This window comes from Macaca nemestrina, chromosome 8 (genome assembly GCF_043159975.1).
Source record: "Macaca nemestrina isolate mMacNem1 chromosome 8, mMacNem.hap1, whole genome shotgun sequence".
NCBI lineage: Eukaryota > Metazoa > Chordata > Mammalia > Primates > Cercopithecidae > Macaca > Macaca nemestrina.
Window position 1 is genome coordinate 151,113,180 of NC_092132.1, and position 12,857 is coordinate 151,126,036.

General features: G+C 41.6%; 1 protein-coding gene across 2 annotated transcripts in view; it reads left to right on the forward strand.

Annotated features, from left to right (window-relative positions):
* Nucleotides 1-12,857, forward strand: part of LOC139355625 (CUB and Sushi multiple domains 1) — a 2,038,620-nt gene that overhangs the window by 1,962,671 nt on the left and 63,092 nt on the right. For both annotated transcript variants that reach the window (XM_071067488.1, XM_071067489.1), the window contains exons 53-54: nucleotides 10,374-10,547; nucleotides 12,315-12,488. In XM_071067488.1, the coding sequence (XP_070923589.1) occupies nucleotides 10,374-10,547; nucleotides 12,315-12,488 (348 nt within the window). The remainder of the gene's footprint in view (nucleotides 1-10,373; nucleotides 10,548-12,314; nucleotides 12,489-12,857) is intronic.

The following is a 12,857-nucleotide window of genomic DNA, read 5'->3' on the forward strand; positions in this document are numbered from 1 at the left end:
ACCTATGATCTTTGAGGACTATTTGGATTTTTTTTTTTTTTCCTGAGATGGAATCTCACTCAGTTGCCCAGGCTGGAGTGTGGTGGTGTGATCTCAGCTCACTGCAACCTCCCCCTCCTGGGTTCAAGCAATTCTCCTGCCTCACCCTCCGGAGTAGCTGGGATTACAGGCACCCGCCACCACACCCAGCTAATTTTTAGCATTTTTAGTAGAGATGGGATTTTACTATGTTGGCCAGGCTGGTCTGGAACTCCTGACTTTGGGTGATCCGCCCACCTCAACCTCCCAAAGTGCTGGGATTACAGGCATGAGGCACCACACCAGGCTGGAAAATTTTTGATATTACTTTGACAGAGAGAAAAGTAAGGTCATTCGTAACTATTTTCACATATTTAAAATATTATCAGGTGAAAGATGGAAGAAACTAGTTGTGGGAAGTTGTTTTCCCTATCAGTGCCAGCCCTGACTGAGGGGTAGAGTCAGCATGAAGACCGTGCTGAGATCGACACATTTTAATCAGGAATATGTGGGTGGGAAAAAAGAAACAAACATAAAGTTAATTGTGTATATCTGCCAAGGCAAGGCCTAGGTTGAAGCAGACATCACATGTGCATACTTCCAATTGCACATGGGTTTGTAATAGCAGTGTATTTGTCTGTTCTCACGCTGCTAAGAAAGACATACCTGAGACTGGGTAATGTATAAAGGAAAGGGGTTTAATGAACTCACAGTTCCACCTGGCTGGGGAGGCTTCACAATCATGGTGGAAGGTAAAGGAGAAGCAAAGGCACATCTTACATGGTGGCAGGCAAGAGAGCTTGTGCAGGGGAACTCCCTTTATAAAACCACCAGATCTCACGAGACTTACTACCACGAGAAGAGAAACACCTGCCCCCATGATTCAATTATCTCCTCCTGGCCCCACCCTTGACAACTGGGGATTATTACAATTTAAGGTGAGATTTGGGTGGGGACACAGTCAAACCATATCAAGCAGGCACTGTGTACAGAGAAAGAGAGCTTTTGGAATCAGTGTAAAAAATCCCCACATCCCCCTTCATTTGTGTATTTTTAAACAAGTGGATCTTCCCAACAAGGCGACAAAGACTTTATGCAAAAGGCAGGGTCCACTTTGGTTCTTTAGATTAAATTCCCTTGGGCTATATAGCCTAGATCCACTATCTTTTCCATCCTTGTGCAAAATTTTTTAACAAAAACATTTTTTTTTTCCAAATTGTGGCTGAGATATTTTGTAGCTTATTTCTGGGGCTACTAGAAAGAATACTGTTTCCTGAGATTGTGCTTCAGTTTCGTGTGCAACATGACTCATACTTCTGGCATACTAGTTGTTTCCAGTGACTTCCAACATGGGAGAATATGCCGGAATCCTTTTTGAGTATTGCAGCTGGAGTGGCTAAGCACGGGAATGGATGAGCTTTGACAGACTGAGTCTTGAGAATGTCAACTCTAGGAGAGCTGTAGTTAAGGAAAGGAAAGATGATTTTCTATGTCTAATATTCAAGAACTCAATCCATGCTGTGTTTTAGGTCCCTAGTCTAGATTCTAAGAAGAACCCTTGAGAGAATATGGAGTGTGCATGTAAATATCATTATAAATAGATTTTGAGCAAAGTAATGCACAGGTGCATCAGAATACACTATTATAAAATTTAGCCCACCCTTCATCAACACGATCACTCCTGCATTATTACTCGGATCTCCCAGAGTTCTGTAAATTGCCAAGGATCTGCTCTAATTTGCCAACTGTGCTGTGTAACGCTACACCCCTCCCCAGGTCACAGAATTACACACTGAGAATGTGGACCTGGTATTCACTCTCTCAGGCACCTGCTAATCCACCCGGGAAGTTTATAATCTACTTGATCCCTTAATTATTTTCTCCTGTTTATCTTCCCTGTGGTAGTTTGCTTAAACCAACAGAGAACACACAAACTAGAAAGAGGTTATAGTTTGTGGTCTAGGTTTCCTGTCACAGAATCCCACATTCATATTTTGAAAACATTTACATCATTTAGATGTTTCAGCACATAAGAATCTATCCTCTCTGCACTGTGTTACCTCTTCAATCTCTAGTATTCAAGATATAAGTGATAGATTGAGCTATTTCCCACATAAAGGACATTATCATTTTTTATTAGATTGTTTTGCTATTGTTTGAAATAAGTTTGCATTTACTGCACTATTATAACCATGAGGAGGTGAATCGTTCTGTAAATACAATATCATGGTTATTTATATGGCTAAAATAGCTAGATGACATGATTTAAAATACTGTTTTTAGACTGTAGTTGTTCATAGTTCTTAGATAATCAAATTTAAATATATTCTTCAATTGCCTTGTATTTTGGAAAGATCCACATAAAATATTTAGTAAAACAACTGGTTATGATAATGCTTATATCAGAGCAGAAAGGTAATATTAGAGCATAAAGATTAGCACCGCCTCCCCTGCCCCCCACCCCCCGCATCTTTGCCGTACCATCTTAAGTGTAAAATATGTTCTGTATGTTAGTCAGGAAAACTCCCTATACCAGTCCTCAGATTTTCCAAATGCATTGTCAGTGGCTAGGGAATAAATAGCAAATTCTCAGCTGTGGGTTTTTCTGTCATATTTCTGAATAGTACTTAATGATATTTTTTCTTTTCCTCAAGAACTATTGTGCAGCATTCAGAGGTTAATAAGATATGGTTCTTCTTTTATGAAATCTATACTCTAAGTAATAAATAAGGTAAATACCAAGTAGCATTAATAAAAAGTTGAGAATAGGCAGGGCACTGTGGCTCACGCCTGTAAGTGGAGTGGGGGTGTGAGGTGGGAGTCTGAGGTGGGCGGATCACGAGGTCAGGAGTTCGAGACCAGCCTGGCCAACATAGCAAAACCCCACCTCTACTAAAAATACAAAAAATTAGCTGGACGTAGTGGTGGGCACCTGTAATCCCAGCTACTTGGGAGGCTGAGGGAGGAGAATCGCATGAACCCGGGAGGTGGAGGTTGCAGTGGGCCGAGATCATGCCATTGCACTCCAGCCTGAGTGACAGAGCAAAATTTCATCTCACAAAAAAAAAAGAAAAAAAAAAAGTCGGGAATAAAATAATGGCAAAAGGGAGATATAGGCAAAGTACTTGAGAAATCCAGGTGAGAGTGGGAGCAACCTAGAGGCTGATAGAAGAGTAGATGTGGGGGAAACCACCCTGATTTTGGTGCAATTCCAGCAAGCAGGCGTGGGGTAAAGCCATTCCAGAAAGCAAGAGCTGCGAACGTGGTGTCAACAGCATAGATGTGGAATAAGGCCCAAGGAAGTCAGACTTGCCTGAAACAAGCAGGTACTGGGGTCGGGTCGAACTCTCGACAGCCGCATGGTCACAAGAGCCTGGACTGATAGGGCCACAAGGTGGTGGAAAAGATCTGATTACTCTGACACCCACTCTAGAGCAGGCTTTGAGCTGAGTCCCGACGCACAGAGCATGGTGCTGCACTCAGAACTCACAGTCCAATAGGGGAAGTGCATAGGTAGGAAAAATTAGAATGCCATCTGCTAAATCCCAAGCAAAACACAGTAGAAAACTAGGAGGCTGGGTGTTGTAAATAGGCAGCACCAAAGGTAGGCTCTCGTATTGTAGGACAAACCTGAAGTAAGGGAGATCCTTGCCTCTTGTATGAATGGGCAGCTCTTCCTTTGGGGTTTGTGGAAGATGTGCACCTGCGGTGGATTTGGACTGAGGTTTGAGGGACTACATTCGTGCCTACATGTGCCTACTACATGTGACACTGGCAGGCAAAACTGCGGAGGAAGCTTTAGGACGATGAGGGAAGAAGGTGGAAATGTGGTATATTCAGGAACTACATTGAGACAAGGAACAGATGGAAGATTACTGAAAGCCCCAAAGACAGTCCAAACATGGCCCTGGTTTGAGGTTTTCTTCAAACCAAATAGGTTTTAAAAAGCTGTCATTCACTAAGATGTGTGAAGCAGAGATTTGATCAAATGGATTTGTGGCAGAGGACCCGGGCCCGTGTTTGATGCTATCACGAACAGTACAGAGTGCTGTAGGCTCTGCAAGGCCAATACCTCCATGTTGAACGAATTCCACACACTGTGATACCATGCACATCTATGCATGAGCTAAGTCGGTCAGCATTGCCCCTAGAAATTGCACTTGGAGTGGAAAAAAATAACACCTCATTTATCAATATCCAAATGTGTTTCTTTAGCATATGCAGATCTAGAGACTTAAATATGTCTGTTGATGTGTACTGCTAATAATAGTTTTTCCTGCTTGTAAGTGAATCTGATCCACCTGACATTTTGTGACCATTTGTTAATACTCAAGAAAAGTTTGCAAATTGGCTTTGGAATCTACTGCCCAAATAACTCTGACTTTAGCCCAAAGACCGTGTTACTGCACAGAATGGATAGACTAAAGCATATTGTATTCTCCTACAGGCACGGGATATTTGTATGTATTTTATTTTCACCAATAAGTACCAATAATCACAAAGCAAATACTGAGGTTGAATATTTGGCTTATAGATTTTCTGAAAATGGATTCCATTCTAATCCCCGGACCAATATTTAGTATTTGTACTGCTACAAACCTGCACATTGAAGAGGTGACCTTCAAGTAGGATCCTCTAGGGGAAAAAGTGCATATGTGGGAGACCTAGTGAGAGGGGAGAGATCCTGCGTTTCCAATGGAAGGATCTGATTCCTCCCCAAAGAATGCTGGGCTCCAGGTCTGTCCTCTGTCATGGGAGACATTGTGGCCACATTCCCACTGGTATACGGGGTTTCTGCAGGAGAAGTGAAACAGTGGAACTTTATTACATTTCCAAATCAGGGAGCCCATTTCTAAAATCACACAGGTCTAGGTACTTGTCGGAGACTCTCACCTGCTGTACTTGCATTTGAGGTGTTCACTCGTTGCATGTATTATGATGTTAAGGTAAATCTGCTAACGAGTACCTCAGGTATCTTCGAGGGTCCACCTTGTGTTAGTCACTCAGAAAGTCACCACTAACAATCAGTGTGGTGGTTTTAGGTTGCAAACCGCATGACTCCTTTCAGTATCAAAAGCAAGTGCTGCAAAAACAGTGCGGATAGCATAGCTAACAAAGCCAAATCCTGTCCACCAATAAGATTCCTCATCTAAAACACAGCTTGGTAGAACCACATTCCAGAAAACATAGGTCACCCGGGGGGGCACGCTGGAGCTCTGAAAGAACCAGTTTCTGAATGTTCACTCTACTGGAAACAAACAGACAAAACAAGCTTTTGTTCTCTCAGCAAGGTTTTTTGTAACTTACACTAAAAGACCTGTGCAGTGGAATTGAGATGGAACTCTAGAAACAAAGGCTTTGAGAGGCTGTCCTTGCGGAGGCCCCTGCTCTCCTGTGTTAAACTGTGTAAACGGCAGGTGTGCGGTGTCCCCTGGTCTAAGTGTGGGCCACACTGTGTGGGTGTTAATGGAGTGAGTGGTTTCCCCTGTGTCTGTCCCTAACGAACCTCAGACTAAACTGACCTCACAGAGGGAATTCAGCCCCTTTCTGCCCTCCTGAGTGCTGTGGCACAAATGTAGTTTGCAGGCAAACCTTGACCAATCAAGAAAGTAGGCCTTTCCTCCTTCTCGAGCCTTCTTCCTGACATTTTGCTTGCGACATACTCTATTTCTTTGCTATGAAAATGGACTCAATATTCCATCCATCTTGCTACCAGTCTCTGTGCTTTGTTCAAACGTTTGGTAGATTTTATTTCTTTCAAATCCAATTTTAGAGAAAGATTGTTAAAAAAAAAAAAAAACTCACCTTTTTTCTATTTGAGACATTTTAACCAAAATATAATAGCAGTTTATAATTACAAACAGTAACAAAACTTTTGTCAGACACAGAATAGAGTAGACTGAAAAACTAGTGATTTTCAAAGCTTAGGGTACGGAAACTCTTTGTAACGCAGGAAAGACGTCGAGATTCCTAGGACCCACCCAGTGTACTGCAGAGTCCATACATATAACACCTCAGTGGTTCTGAGGTTTCATGGTATTATTATTATTATTGTTTTTATTATTTTTTGAGACAGTCTTGCTCTGTCATCCAGGCTGGAATGCAGTGGTACAATCTCAGCTCACTGCAACTTCCGCCTCCCAGGTTCAAGCAATTCCTCTGCCTCAGCCTCCCAAGCAGCTGGGACTACAGGCATGTGCCACCTCGATTGGCTAATTTTTGTATTTTTAGTAGAGATGGGCTTTCACTATGTTGGCCAGGCTGGTCTTGAACTCCTGACCTCAGGTGATTCACCTACCTCAGCCCCTCAAAGTGCTGGGATTACAGGTGTGAGCCACTGCGCCTGGCCACAGTATTCTTATTCCAATGACATGTTTTGTAGTATAGTGCGGAAAACGGAGTTACCGGAGCAGACCATTGCATTCTTGGTTCTGTCACTGGTTCTCTCAACAGTTTTAAGCAGTTGGTGAATTACCCTGTCCACAGTCATACCTGTCCTCAGCGTGGAGAAAATGAAGAATTAAAATGTAACATTTGTAAAGTGTGGTAGTAATTGAATTGTTAATTCATGCTTGAGCTAAAAGAAAATGCAGCAATTCCATGAGGATATATTTACATTATCTATCTATATACGTTGGATTAAAAATCATATGAATTTGGCCGGGCACAGTGGCTCATGCCTGTAATCCCAGCACTTTGGGAGGCCAAGATCACAAGGTCAGGAGATCGAGACCATCCTGGCTAACAAGGTGAAACCCCGTCTCTACTAAAAACACAAAAATGAGCTGCTGGGCGTGGTGGTGGGCACCTGCAGTCCCAGCTACTTGGGAGGCTGAGGCAGGAGAATGGCGTGAACCCAGGAGGTGGAGCTTGCAGCGAGCCAAGATCATGTCACTGCACTCCAACCTGGGCAACAGAGCGAGACTGCCCAGTGGTGAGGTTATTCTATTTCTATTCATTTAAACAAGTACTCAGTGAGTGACTAATGTGTTAGAGACACTGCAGAGAAGCATGAACATATTACATTTCATTCTGATGAAAGAGAGAGAGGCTTTCTAGGTTTTGTGTAGATGACTCAAAACCAAGACTACATTAAGGATATTAAAATAAAAAGTAACTCACATACAAAGATATAGAATAATACTATCATAGACTAATAGAATCTTAAATTTAAAATAGAGCTCAAAATTCATTAAGTTCAAATTTCTCCTAATGCAATTTTCCCTTCCTCAACATATTGACACGATATCATTGAGATTTGGGTTAAACAGTATTCTGTGAGTGAAATTGTGTGGTTATCCTCTAGTTGTAATAACCTACAATTGGTCTAAGATTTTGAATGTTTTAAAACAGAATTAACTGATGGCTGGGCAGTGAAAATAAGTGAAAACCAGATTGCTATCTCCTTGTTTCAAAATAGGAAGCCACATTGAAGAAATAATTGTTCCATATTAGCAAGCTTAGATACTAGGCAATCCTGCTGATACGTAACTTTTTTTTTCATCAGGCAAGGAGGTAAAATGCAATGTTTTTGAAGGACATCCTCTGTTTTCTTTAGGCATTTGGTGCCAATTCCTCAGAGAACTGAAATGACAATGTGTCAGAGAGGAGTTGCTGTTGGGAATCTTTATTTACAATCCTGGCTGTCAGGCTTCCTGCCTGATTTCTAGAGTACACAGGTGCTTCCTTGACCATTACAAGTACTTGTTTGCCAGGTTCCCAAAGAAGACTGCAACTTCAAACTATGTGTACTTATGAAAAACTCAGTTTAGAAAAATAGTAAGGCTTCAAAGGAGTCATGTTTCTCTAAGTCAAGAATGAGGCCTGAACAGATTATCGAAAATGAGAGGGGCTCTATTAAAATGCACCCCTCTTCACATCGCTGTTACCTTTGGTCCCAAGTCCCCTCCTCTTGGAGTAGTTCCAGGCTTCAGAAGTAATCCCAAAAGGAATTGTTGGTGTCATTTTATTGTGTGTTTCTAGAAACTGGCTATTCTATGCCTCACCTCAGAAATGGTTGGGATCTCTTGTGCTGGGCTGATGGGCTCCTCTGGCTCTCACCAGTCCTCGTCTCCCTGTCTCTAGGATTGGAATGATGACTCCATCTCCCCCATGCACGACAGAGCATGTTATGCAAAGGACAGTGTCTGGAAAGGGGGAACCTTCAGAGCCAATGTCCTCTGTGCCTTTGGTAACACTTGCGGCTTCAGGGGGTCTCTCTTCAAAATATGGACAACATTCACCCTCATCCACCTTCTCTGCTTGTATCAAGTCTCATGTGTGGGAGTGATTGGGACAGATCCCCAGAACTGACTTATCGATCTGATTGACTGGAATACCTGCCAATGCACTAAAATTAGCCAAATCTAGCCTGGCTTTTTGTGATCTAATCTCTTCTACGAGTTGAGGCAGAGATCAGATTCTCTTCTCTCTCTTTCCTCTGCAATGTTACCTTGCTAATAATAAATTTGTTCTCCAAAATAGGAGAACACAATGTTTCTAAACTTTATCTTAAGCAGAAATACAGATTATGATTTTAAATTTCCCTAGAAGGGTATACTTAATCCCAAAGGAGTATGACAACAATTTTGCAATTTCTGAAATCTGGGTGTGCAGGAACTTGTGTGGAGCATCATTGGCTGTGTTCCCTGTTGGGGAAATAAGTGGGCAGGGAAAATCTCCACCTTGATATTCTGCATGGACCCCAGGCTTCTGTAGCTGTTTCCCTATCATAAGTTCCTTTCTATAACTTCAAAGATAAATATTGACTATTACTTTGAGAATAGGTATACTCTCACTTTATTGCAAAATTCCTCTTAAACCAATTGTTTGTCTGATTTATTCTTTATTTTCCTGTGAATTAAGCAAAATAAATGTTGATGCAACTATAGGACAGTGACAAAGATGATTATTTAGGAACTCACAGCGAATGTTTTCCTCTTCTTGCGAATCCAAACCCCAGATGTAACAGGTCCCGTTCATGTAAGTTACCCTTAAGCCTTTGTATTTTGTTGATGTAATAAGAATACCCTTTCCATATATGTGAGGAAGGGAGAGAGAGAACAGAAGAAGTTGGAGGAAAGAAGGAAAAGTGAGAGCAGTAAAGAGGCAGAAGGAGACGGAAGAGAAGGTAATAAAATGGTTAGTTGTGGTGGTTCACACCTGTCATGTCAGCCCTTTGGGAGGCTGAGGCAGGAGGATTGCTTAAGCTCAGGGATTGAAGACCAGCCTAAACAACATAATGAGACCCCGTCTCTACTACTACTACTACTATACTACTACTACTACTACTACTACTACTACTACTACTACTAGTAATGCTGATAATAATAATAAACTACTCGGGTATGGTGGCACGTACCTCTAGTCCCAACTCCTCAGGAGGCTCAAGCCAAAGGATGACTTGAACCCAAGAGTTTGTGGCTGCAGTGAGCCGTGATGATGCCACTGCATTCCAGCCTGGGTGACAAAGCAAGACCCTGTCTAAAAAAAAAAAAAAAAAAAAAGGTGGGAGGGAGTGGAATAATGTCAGAAGATCTTTCTCCATGTGGAAGCTCTGCTACTAAAGCTCTTTCAATGCCATGTTTGTCAATTGTTTTACTGTCTACGTGGACATTCTGTCTCCTCTTAAGTAAAGACGCCTGCCCCGATCTTGCCCTTCTTCCTGTTCTTTCACTGTGCTCCTGGATAAGCCCTGCCACCTGTTAGTTTGAATCGTCAGCTGTGCATGCTCCTGTTTTCCCAAGCCCACACTAACTTCAGCACATCTGTCCCTCAAACTCTACACTTCTCTTTTCAACTGATTCTGGGCCATTTTTACCCAGACATCGACTCACTCGTAACTCAGATTTTCATAATTCAAGTTGAACTTATTCTCTGATCCCTTTCTTTCCACTTGGAATTTCACAGGTAATTTGATTTTTGATTTTCTAGTGTGTCAGATTAGAAGCCCTCCTCACCAATCTCCTAACTACCCATAATCAATACGTTAAGAAGCCCTGTTCATGCTAATTCCAAGAATTCCTTCTTTACTTTTTGCTTTGATTTGAAAATAGTATAACAAGGTAAATAACAGAATACAGGTAAGCAAAATAAGTGAAATGAATAGATGGGAAAATCACAACTAGGAAAATACAAACCATTTCATATTAGAAATACTAATTTTATCTACGATTTCTGAAAAAAATGATAGAAGAAAAACGATTTAGAAGTATGCATATAGATGTGAAGAGAAAGATTTCAGTAAGTTATGCCTTTAATACTGTTATTGACTTGATAATAAAACTAAGTTATGAAGGTACTACTTTTATAAATGACAAACACTCTAAATTTTAAAATTGGTTTTATGCTTTTAGCTGGCCACTGCGGTTCCCCAGACCCCATTGTGAATGGTCACATTAGTGGAGATGGTTTCAGTTACAGAGACACTGTGGTTTACCAGTGCAATCCTGGTTTCCGGCTCGTGGGAACTTCCGTGAGGATATGCCTGCAAGACCATAAGTGGTCTGGACAAACGCCTGTCTGTGTCCGTAAGTGCACTCTTTGTGGATGAATTCATCAGATGCTTCCTTTTGCCACAGTGTCTTTGGTTATGAGGTCACAATACACACCTGTTTAATCTTCACTGTGAAACGGAACAGCAAACTTTCGGTTTTGCCTGTACAAAGAAAGAGAACGGGAGAGCTGTCATGTGCACGCTTTCCTTTCTTTGGATCTCCTTCCCATTTTCTTTCCTTCAAACTCCTTTTCCTGACTCCACATTTAATTTGCTTATTAATTCATTTTCAATGGATCCCTGGCTAATAGTGTCATGGATTCCTCCTCCCTGATATTATCACAGGATAAACTGGGTGGAGAGAAAAGCTGATTGTAGGAGGGTGGAGGTGCAGGGTCTGGGGTCTGCTGGGCAGCTTTGCAGTCTTAGAAACAGCGCCACTCCCTGCCTCATCCATGTTACGTGTATTTTTGTCATTGTTTCGTCAAGAATATAGGGAGTTTTGTAAGCATTCTTTCTTTTACTTGAAAGAGGTAAAACTGGCCAGGCACAGTGGCTCACGACTGTAATCCCAGCACTTTGGGAGGCCAAGGCGGGTGGATCACCTGAGGTCAGGAGTTCAAGACCACCACCCTGGCCAATATGGCAAAACCCCATTTGTACTAAAAATATAAAAATTAGCCTGGCATAGTGGCGGCACCTGTAATCTCAGCTACTAGGAGGGGCTGAGGCAGGAGAACTGCTTAAACCCTGGAGATGGAGGTTGCAGTGAGCAGAGATCGCGCCGCTGCCCCCCAGCCTGGGCGACAGAGCAAGACTCTGTTTTCCAAACAAAAAAAAAAAAAAAAAGAAAGATGTAAAATTACATGTAATGAATGATCAACGTTGAACTACATAACTTCAGAGATAAATATTGACTATTTTTAGAGTAATATACTCTCACTTTATTGTCCAATTTTCCTTAAACCAATTGTTTTTCTAAAATATTGTGTATTTTCCTTTGAATTAGACAAAAGAAATGTTAATAAAACAGTGACAAGGATTATATGTAATAGTGCTGTGAAAATGTACAAAGTTCAAGGGTTAAAGCTTTACTTAGAGGAAAAAACATTGTTGACAAGATAAATGGGGAAGAAAACACCAGTTTTATGACTGTAGTGTGTTTCTTTTGAAAGGGCGAATGATGGATAGCTCTCCCTGATCTGTCTTGCTGTTATCTGGGTCATGACATAATGACAGTTCCCTGCATTTCAAAGGATCATATGACAGAGATTCTCAACAAAATAGGACCTGAGTGTGCTTAGTTATTTTGCTAATTTCATGATGTGTAAATTGATATTGCAATAATTTATACATGGACAATTTAAAGTATCAAACAAATCCCCATACTGTCTCAAAAGGAGGGCTTCGCAAACTCAGCTGGTGTGTATGGAGAAAATATTCAAAACTCATGATTAATACAAGAATTTTTAGCATCTCTTGTTTTTCACTGCTTCATTTTTAAAGCATTTGGTATTCTGTCATGATTCAAGAGAGAAGTAATAATTATGATGATGAAGAAAGTGCATTTGGCAGGTGTTTGTTATTTTCCACAATTATATTAAAAGCCTGTAGGGTCAGCCTGTGGTTCTAGCTCCCAATATTCCCTTCCGAATATAAATGCCATCTGTAAACTGCCTGATTAGTGGAAAACCTTCAGTCCATACAGTTAGCATGCCTGCATGTTTCTTAGTAAATGATCCCAAGTGAAGGTGATGACCTGTTCGATATTTAACAATGGCGTTGACCTGTCTCTCTACAGCCATCACATGTGGTCACCCTGGAAACCCTGCCCATGGATTCACTAATGGCAGCGAGTTCAACCTGAATGACGTCGTGAATTTCACCTGTAACATGGGCTATTTGCTGCAGGGCGCATCTCGAGCCCAGTGTCGGAGCAACGGCCAGTGGAGTAGCCCTCTGCCCACGTGTCGAGGTAGGAAAAGCATCCAGGAATGAGCCCTTTGCTCTGGGAGTGTTGTAGGCTGCCCAGTAACACCAAAGAGGCTGTCTCCATGAATTCAGGGCGATGCATAAAGAGTTCTGCAAACTCTCACCATTCAGGTGTGAAAGCATTTCCGAGAGTAAGCATCAAGCTTTCCGTGGCTTTCTCCTGTCTGTGGCCAGATGTTCAATCACGAAAATCTGGAATTCTCTCCTTTAAAGATAACTCATCTTCCATTCCTCTTTTTATTCATTCATTTACACGTTTATTTCTACCCTGTATAGTTAGCACTGGGGGGGCCGTTATGCTTCTAATTTTATGAATGTCTTTACGAAGCTCTTACTGTTTTTAATTTTCAGT